The 9,856-nt window shown below is 35.6% G+C and overlaps 1 protein-coding gene across 1 annotated transcript; it reads right to left on the bottom strand.

The window, feature by feature from the left end:
- Positions 1 to 359: 359 nt before the first annotated feature.
- Positions 360 to 9,367, bottom strand: LOC133322545 (rutC family protein UK114). Its single transcript, XM_061531531.1, has 3 exons — positions 9,168 to 9,367; positions 4,679 to 4,908; positions 360 to 526 (listed from the first exon to the last, which is right to left on the bottom strand). The coding sequence occupies exons 1-3, from the start codon at positions 9,230 to 9,232 to the stop codon at positions 402 to 404; spliced, it is 420 nt and encodes a 139-aa protein (XP_061387515.1). The 5' UTR covers positions 9,233 to 9,367; the 3' UTR covers positions 360 to 401.
- Positions 9,368 to 9,856: the final 489 nt, after the last annotated feature.

Genomic DNA, 9,856 nt, shown 5'->3' with positions numbered 1-9,856 from the left:
GATGTCTGCCAAGTTTCGAGAAAATCGGTCCAGATTTCTATATAGCTCCCACATATAGCTCACATTTTTAAAGTAATTGACGCACCAAGGATATATGTAGGTAGATTCACATTTAGATAAATATCACATATATGATTTCATCCAATTTCATGTTAATAGTCCTGTTTAATATACCCATAGTGGTGAAGGGTATCATATAGTCGGCCCCGTCCGACTTTACTACTTTCCTTACTGGTCTATAATTGCTTTTTACTAAGACCACACTACCAACAATTTACTACACACACATTCTGCAGTGAAGACAAAAAACATTTTTATCAGTAATAAAATCAATTTATTTTTTCAAAAAATTTCCTTGATTACAATTTCGAGTTCTTGTTTTCATTTTTGGATTCATATAGTCAATCTGATTTGGTGACAGTCTTAACATCGCCAGTCATAGCAATGCATTCGATTTCAACCAAGGCATCCATGGGAAGACGGGCAACTTGGAAACAGCTGCGAGCGGGGAAGTCTTTATTGAAAACTGTAAAGAGAGAGAGAATGTGAAAAAAGTAATTAACATATGTTATTAACAATTTAAGAGAGTAAGAGATAAGGTGAATATTTTATAAATGGGGTATTTGGAACTAGAGTTGTCATTTTACATAAAGATGAGAACAAACTGTTTTGGATGTATTTCCACAAATAATATTTATGATTTGTTGTTAGAAAATATTTTTTTCTCCACACATACAATAGTGGTAGATTTTTTACAAATATTACAAAGACACCTACACTAGGCGTAGATTTTTATACCCTCAGCCTTATGGCTTTAAACCCCATGTTTCTTTGGACCAAATCCGTTTCAGAAAATTTGGAGTTGATTTACACATGTCAGTCCGTCCGTTGTCCGGTGATGGTGCGCACGATAACTCTCGAAGGCAGCAACCGATTTCATTCAAACTTTGTAGACTATCCGATTTTAACGAAACTTTTCACAACCCATTATCTTTACGAAGTCTATATTAAGTCCAAAGATGGGACCCATTGGTCCTTCTGGTACCTCCCCCACGAATGGTCAACATTTTCAATATTTATAAATGCAATATCAGGCGAATGGAATGTCAACCAAACCTTGCACAACCTATTATCTTTACCAAACTTATATCAAGTCCGAGAAGGGACCCACTAGTCCACTCCTTCCGGTACCTCCCCCACAAATGGTTAATATTTTATAAAATTTTATCAACATTAAATCCGAAACCTCTTTGATAAAAACATATTTCTTATATAAAGCTAATAATAAAATCTGTGTGTAATTCCGAAGACCTCCGCAAACTATAGGTTGGGGGTATATGTCTATCGGCAACAGCGACTGACACTTTTTTACTTGTTTAAAAATATTTCTTCCGTACACCTACCATAAGCGTGGTTTTAAAAACGTTTTTTATGCACCTACCAGAGACGAGGATTTTTTTAGAAATATTTTTTCCATGCATATAAAATAGGCGTTGATTTTTTAAAATATATTTTTTTCAGACACCTACAATAGGCGTGATTTTTTAAAATATATTTTTCAAGGTAGCTATAATACGATACTATAATAGCTACTTATTTGTGTAGGAGTGGATTTTTAAAAATATGCCTGGACTTTTTTAAATATTTTTTAAGGCGGCTAAAGTAGGCCTAGATTTGTATACCCTTCACTACACAGTTGTGCAGGGTATTATGTCTTTGTGCATATGTTTGTAACAGGCAAAAGAGAACGAGGTGGCCATGTGTCCTTTTGAGAATATGCACAGAATCACTTTCTGAATCAATTTATGCATGTACGTCCGTCCGTCTGTCCGTCCCCGTAGTTTTGTTAACAAATTACAGGTCGCATTTATGATCCGATTTAGATGAAATTTGGCACAGTTCACTTATTTGGCCCAAGTGATGTCTGCCTATTAAAATTGGGAAAAATCTGTTCAGATTTAGATAAAGCTCCCATATATATTTTCGTCCGATTCAAGGTAAATGGTGCACCAAGGTCACTATATATCAGTCGATTTGCACGATTTGGCACAGCGTAATGAATTAGGTCTAGAATGATGTGTGCTGAGTTTCATTAAAATCGGTTCAGATTTAGATATAGCTCATATATATAGTTTCGTCCGATTTTATGTAAATGGTCCACCAAAGTCCCTATATATCATTCGATTTGCACGAAATTTGGCAGAGCGTTCTGTATTAGGTGCAGAATGATGTGTGCTGAGTTTGATGAAAATCGGTTCAGATTTAGATATGGCTCCCATATATAGTTTCGTCCGATTTTTTGTAAATCTTTCGATTTGCACGATATTTGACACAGCGTTATGAATGAAGTATGGAATGATGTGTGTTAAGTTTCCTGAAAATCGGTTCAGATTTAGATATAGCTCCCATATATATTTCGTCCGATTTAATGTAAATGGTTCACCAAAGTCCCTATATATCTTTCGATTTGAACGAAATTTAGCATATCGTATTCAATTAAGTACCAATTATAATGCCGTATGTACTCCGATTTGGGAGTTAATCATAAATATTTACGAATTCAGATATTATTTTGTTACCCATTTCCACACTGGAAGGCGGAAATATAGCGCTGATCGCTTTTAAATTTTCCAAGAGGTGATGACCACATACAAATATTGGCACAGCGTAAAAAACATGAATTTTTGGTCTAGAATGATGTGTGTTAAATTTCCTGAAATCGTTGAAATCGGTTCAGATTTAGATATATCTTCTATATGAAAAAAATTAGTATAGGCTGCAGAATGACATGTTTATGGATCCAATTACATTTTGATGGTCCTTTTAAAATGCGGCGTCTGTTAGGATTCTTCTGTTGAATATACACTCAGTGGTGAAGGGTATCATTTAGTCGGCCCAGTCCGTCTTTACTATTTTCTTTACTGGTTTATATTAAAATATTTGTCTGATTTGTGCAGCGTTTTGGTTTTGGTTCTAAGAGTCTGTGGCAATCATTTCACCTGCGGAGGATATCGAGATTTTAAAAACTAATTTTAAGGATCGATTTTGAACTATATATTTTTAACCCACATTTAGGCCTAGCCCCTTTAAAGGTATCAGATGGAAATATTTTTTTAGGATATTCCCCATCTTCGAACTTGAACTAAGTTTGTGGTACAGGGTATTATGCTTTGTGCATTTGTTTATAACAGGCAAAAGGAATCGAGATAAACTCAGGGTTCATTCCGAGAATATGCATAGAATCACTTTCTGAGTCGATTTATGCAGGTCCGTCTGTCTGTCCGTCCGTCCATGTATTTTTTGGGTGAAATTTGGCACATGTCACTTATTTAGCCCATGGACGAACTCAATTGAAATTGGAGAAAATCGATTCAGATTTAGATATTGCTCCCATATATACTTTCGTCTGATTTTATGTAAATGGTGCACCAAACTCTCAATTTTTGTCCGAATGAGACAAAATTTGGCACAATGAATGGTATTGAGGCTAGGATAGAGTGCGTTAATTTTCATTGAAATCTGATTAGATACAGATGTAGCTCCCGATTTTATGTAAATGAGCATCAAACTCCAAATTTTTGGTCGATTGTGACAAAATTTGGCATAACGTATTAAATTGGGACTATGATAAAGTATATTAGGTTTCATTGAAATCGGATAAGATTTATATATGGCTCCTAATGTATTTATGTAAATGGTGCACCAATATCCCAATGTTTGTCCGATTGAGACAAAATTTGGTCTAACATATGTAATTGAGCAGAGTACTGAGTTAGGTCCAGAAAGATGTATGGGAAGTTTTCTTGAAATCGGTTCAGATTTAGATCCAGCTCCCATATATATTTTCGTCCAATTTTATGGAAATGATGCACCGAGGAGCTTACGTTTGGTGGCATTACATGAAATATTGCAGAGAGTATTAGATTGAAAATTATTGAAATCGGTTCAGGTTTAGATATAGCTTCCATATATATTTCCATCTGATTTCGTTTAAATGGTCAACCAAATCAGTAAAGTTGTTTCGATTGGGATGAATTTATGCATAACGTATAATATTGGAGCTACAATAACGCGTTTAGGAGTTTGTACAATATATCAATATGTAAATATAACCTCTATATATATTCGTTTGAGCTACACTTTTAATATAAATGGTACGTATAGGAGTTTGTAAAATATATTAATATGTAAATAGAATATTTTTTGGGCTATAATAGGCATGGATTAAAAAATATTTTTTAGGGAGCTAGCATAGATCGACTAAAATCTGCTCATAATAGACGCTCAATATATTTCCACTATAAATCACATTGAGAGCTAGATACAGTTCCCGTAGTTTGATGCTCCGTTACTCTTCAATGTTGATTGATGATAACACATTCGAAAATGTTTTGACAAACAAATAAAAACACACACGAACAACCAACACGGAATCATTAATAAACGACCTGATAAAGAATATTTTCGTAATGCCCTATTAACTAGTTCGGTCAATAAAAATATATTATCAACTATTGTGGCAGTTGGTGATTAAAAACTGATTAAAGCTATGAAAACAATTTAAAATATGTTAAGTGTGTGAGTGTATGTTTTTTGTTTGTTTGTCTCACCTTAACAATATTGAAATTGATTACCTAGCTTAGTGGCAAATTGCTATCAGGCAACTACGTGAACTTACCCTTTTTGTAGACTTCATTGATGGCACCGAAATCGTTCAAATCCTTTAAGAAGATGGTATTCTTTACAACTTTATCGATGCCAGAATCAGCAGCAACGAGAACAGCTTCTAGATTTTTCAAGGCCATTTCAGCTTGGGCGACAGCACCACCCGGCACCAATTTCATGGTGTCCTTGTCCAAACCCAAACAGCCAGAAACGTAAACGGTACGATCGGCAACAACAGCTTGGCTATGGGAGGGTAAGCAGCAGAAACGGAATCCAAAGGCAGGCGGCAGAAAAAAATGCAATGCACCACAAGACAAATGACATATCATCGTGAAAAGAGACAAAGATAAAACATGTGTTCAGTGTTGTTTGTTTTTTCCAGAGGTGGTATAGGTTTTTTTTTGATGAAAATATGAGGGATTGGATGGGGAGTTAAGTAAAGAAATATATGTATGTATATTTTAAGTAAAGCTTGTATTTTTCGATTTTCCTCATCGATTTCTATAAATTTCCAATCGTCTAGAATGCTTATCAGTTAAATGAATGACATTGACATTGACCTTGAAATATTATTGCAGCCATGCTTAAATGTATGGAAGCCTAACAACAATCTGACAATTGCATCATTTTTATAAAACCATATTTTTATTTTAAAAATAAAACTTAACATCTATATTGACCTGCAGTTTCTGTAAGAAGATTTTCTACTAAAAATAAAAGCCATGAGAAGCTCGGTAACAATTTTTATACTCTCCACCACAAAATTTTATGTCCTTTTGCAACACCCCCATATATTGATTTGAGAACCCATAAAGTATGATTAGAATAAAATAATATGCTATTCCGTCTGTCTGTCAGTCTGTTGAAACCACGAATCACTACTACTCCTATGATGTTTGGTATCAAAAATTGGATATATCAGTACACTTTTTAGGATAGGCTACACATAACGCTATCCTCAATTTTCGGTATTTGAAAACTTTTGGGCACGTTTTTCGACCTATGAACATGTAATTTGATATTTTGGGTTCTCAATGGATCAATATTAGTCCACTTTTAGGGTAGCTCTCATATAACGCTTTATCCCAAATGTCGTTATTTTGGAGATATTGGGCATGTGTTTCAATCAAATTGGCTGTCATTTTATATTTTGGATTCTCATTGAGTTCAATTTTTTTCAATTAATCCGCTGCAATTTGGTATTTTGGGTTCTTACTGTGTAGAAAGTATTCCTACTGTATCAATATTGGTCCATATAACGCTCATTCCAAATTTCGATATTTTAGGGAGATTGGGCATGTGTTTAAACCAAATTAGATTCTCCTTACCAAAAATTATTAACATGACCCCAAGTTTCCGAGGAGCCACCATTGGGGGTTGTTGTACGTTTTTCAACCGAATTGGCTCTAATGTGATTTTTCAGGTTCTCAGTGGTTGTCAAATTTTCCTAAAAATATCAATATTGGTTTACGTTTTGATATAACTCCAACATTACGGTAGCGACCAATTTTCGGTATTTTGAAACATTAAGACACATTTTTCCATGGTTGTGATTGCAATTTGGCATTATGGATTATTGGATGGTAAAACACATTTTTGCACAATATTGGCTATATAGGTCCAAGTTTTAATAAAGTTTTTTACCCGAATTAACTCATCGAAGTGAGTGTAATTTGGCGTATCGGATATTTTTTTTGAAATTTTTCTTTCGAATAGGTTCAAGTTTTTGTATAGCCCCCACATACAGTCCACGCCCTATTCCCTTTCTCATCAAAGTAACTATAATTCCACAAATTATTCAATGGAGGTTAATGCTTTCATCCTCTACGACCCCAAATATGCAAATTCAAGCGGTTAAATACGGAAAATAAAGCCAGTCAGAAGAACTGTGCATCAAATTTTTATATCCTTAGCTTTAAGGCTAATGAGGATATATACACTTTGATACGGCAAATGTCCGTCTGCTGGGTGGGTGCGCACGATAACTCTCAAAGGGAATAACCGATTTCAACCAAATTTTGCAAAATCGTAATATTTCTTTTAATCTCGATGATAGGGTATATAAGTCCACTCCTTCTGGTACCTGCCCCACAAAATTGTGCTAATCATTATTTTATAACATCGTGCGAACGGGCTATCCGATATGAATAACTATTATCAAGCCTCGATCAAGTCCGAAGATGGTACCCACTGTCAATGGTCAAAATTTTCAATATTTATTAATCCAATATCATGTGAATTGAATTTCCGATTTGAAACAAACTTTGGCCTACCTATTATCTTTCTCCACACTAGACCGTCCGAAGATGGGACCCATTGGTCCACTCCACTATCTACCCACAAAGGGTCCGTATTTTAAAAACTTGTAAATTTATTTTGAAGCGAATTGATAAAAAACATATACCATATATAAAACTTTAATAAAACCTGAGCGTAATTCCGAAGACCTCCGCAAACCATAGGCTGAGGGTATATATCTGTCGGCAATACAGACTGACACTTTTTTACTTGTTCCTTTCAATCTTTTGTTTACGAAAAAATTAAAAATCGTACGAATGAGAATCCTTAGGTGCAATTTGTTCTATAAAAAAATCTCCTTCAAGAAGGAGACCAACGTTTTTCATTCAAACAAGAAAAAAAAATAATACTTCTCTTCTTTGAGGTAATTTTTCTGCAGAAAAAATTGGCCTTCAGATTAAGAGGAAGAATTTAGTTTAATAAACCTGAAGAGCAAATATTTTACCCACCGGAAAAAATACCAAAGTTGTCTATAGAAAAAATCTCAGTGAATTTGACGACGAATTTTTAATACAAGAAATTTTCGGTGAACCAGAAAATCGACAATAAAATATACTAAAAGTTCTTAAATTATCCTGAGGTATGCATTTGTTCTTAAAAAAATCTTCTATAAAAACTCATAGCATTCTTCTTTGCAGATCTCTTTCAGTATGGTACTCACTTGTATGGTGCTACGGGTTTGACAGCATTTTTGGTGCTAATCAATGTTTTGGTCAAAGTCGACATGATGGTTTATTAAAATAGCCTCACGGTCTGTTCTGCACTTGCCAAAGGTTTTAGGAAGACTGCTGATTTGTGTTTTGGAGAGCTATGTTTGCAACTAGTAAGTTTACGCTATCTTATCTTCCCAACATATCGGTCTATCGCTCAGGTCGCTCTCTTTCTCTCTTGGTCCAAATATTTCTAATTGGTCTTATTACTGCCTAATCGAACATTTTATTAGTGGCGGTCTGATTATCAGTAACAGCAACATTGTTGTAATTATTATTTTAATTTCCGAAATCTATTATTCAGCTAGTCTATAGCGTTCAGTTCTTAATTAATGTTCGCTCTTTTTCTCTACTACAGTTTTCTTCTGATAAAAATTACTATTCAAAGTCTCTCTGACTTTGGCCTATGAAGACTGCTATCAGCTCTAATCATCTATAAATAACTCTGCTTCAGCAACATTGTTGTAATTATCCCTGCTTCAGCTTCGAATTCCCAGCATATATTAAAGGTCTCCAATTCAGCTAGTCCATAGCGTTCAGTTTTCAATTTAATGTTCGCTATGTGTCTCTACTCCGGTTTTTGATGAACATTACTATTAAAAGTCTCAAATCGTCAATTAGATGAAATGTTTATATATAAAAATGAAATGAAATGTTTATTATATATAAAATTACACCTAAGTTAAGCCTAAAGCTTCGCAGGACACATGAATTTTAATTTTTTTTATAAATCAATAAAGAAAATCTAATAATAATAAAAAAAGACTCCCTTCATCTCGCCTATGAAGACTCCCTGCTTCAGCTCGTCTATAAAGATTCCCTGCTTCAGCTCGTCTATAAAGACTCCCTGTTTCAGCTCGTCTATAAAGATTCCCTGCTTCAGCTCGTCTATAAAGTCTCCATGCTTCAGCTCGTCTATAAAACCCCCTGATTCGGCTCGTCTATAAAAACTACCTGATTCAGATCGTCTATAAAGACTCCCTATTCTATGAAGACACCTTCAGTTCATATTAAGACTGCCAACATTGAAACACCCTTCAGCTATTTCAAAACATCACTTGCCTGGTCCCTAACATATAAAATTTAGGTTGTTAGTTGCCTCTACATTCTTAACCCTCCCTCGTAGCACCAACAGCACCCAGCTGATTCGCACAAATATAAATGATTTCAAACTGTTGGCGCAATTTTTTCCAATCATAAGTGTACCGGCGGACCATTTATTGCATTGGCAATCATATGCGAGCGATGATACATTGTTTCATCCTTTAGGGACAGGCCAATGGATGGTTGATCGGATGGGACGGACAGACAGACAAATGAAAGACCAGCCCATGCCCCAACCCATTCTTGATGTACGGACGGCTATGTGTGAATACCACACAGTATGTTGTCGGGACAATCATTAGTTTATACATAAATACAGTATACATCAGTCCAGCCCTGCCTGGGCAGTGGAGTTTAGTTTCCGATCACAACAAAAAGGAAGGTACTTACTTGTATGGCGCTACTGGTTTGGCAGCATTGCTGGTGCTAATCAATTTTCTGATCAAACTCGACATTATTGCTGTGGGTCGGGTCTCCCTTTTTTGTGGAAATAGATTACGTTTTGATTGTTTGTTGACTTAGCGAAATCGCCTCACGGTGTGTTCTACACTTGTCAAACGTTCTACGTGAACTGTTGTTGTGTTTTGCGCTTCGAAGCAGAGCTGCCGTTCAAAGTGTTGAGTTTAGTCTATTTAGCCTCTCCAGCCAGCTAGCCAGTCTGTCAGTCAGCTATTCTGCCGTTCAGTCTGTCTATTTCTCTGTAGCTCTCTGTTGGGCCACACATTTGTTATCGTTCCGTTCGCTGGCTTGGGTACTCTGTTGTTGCCGGCTCGCACATTTTATTAATGATTCTCTGGTTATCAACAGCACTATTATTGTTGTTGTTGTTGTCTTTTTTCAATTTTTCAATATTTTGCCGATTGAGCTGCCGGGCCAATGAATTTTTGTTTACTCTTCTCGTCGTGGTGTCGATAATAATTCACCACAGTTTCTCCATCAATGCTGTCGTAGTAGTTCACAGTGAACTATCGCTGCCGCTGCTTCTGTGCGGTTGTCGCTATCGCTTCGGTTGTCTCCCGATACATTGAGAGCTTTTAGTATTATCACTTAGGGGGTCATTTTTCGTTTGCCTATGAATG

Source organism: Musca vetustissima, unplaced genomic scaffold (assembly GCF_032173495.1).
Source record: "Musca vetustissima isolate MV318-11 ecotype Yass unplaced genomic scaffold, APGP_CSIRO_Mvet_v1 utg15419, whole genome shotgun sequence".
In the NCBI taxonomy this organism is placed as follows: Eukaryota; Metazoa; Arthropoda; class Insecta; order Diptera; family Muscidae; genus Musca; species Musca vetustissima.
This window is presented reverse-complemented; position numbering and strand designations above follow the sequence as displayed.

What these genes read in the sequence shown, in the direction of transcription:
- LOC133322545 (XM_061531531.1), bottom strand. Translation starts at nt 9,232, where the DNA reads ATGTCGAGTTTGATCAGAAAATTGATTAGCACCAGCAATGCTGCCAAA. An exon ending in AAACCAGTAGCGCCATACAA is followed by an intron (nt 4,909 to 9,167) that starts GTAAGTACCTTC and finishes ACCCTCCCATAG; the next exon opens with CCAAGCTGTTGTTGCCGATC. An exon ending in CAATGAAGTCTACAAAAAGG is followed by an intron (nt 527 to 4,678) that starts GTAAGTTCACGT and finishes CTCTCTTTACAG; the next exon opens with TTTTCAATAAAGACTTCCCC.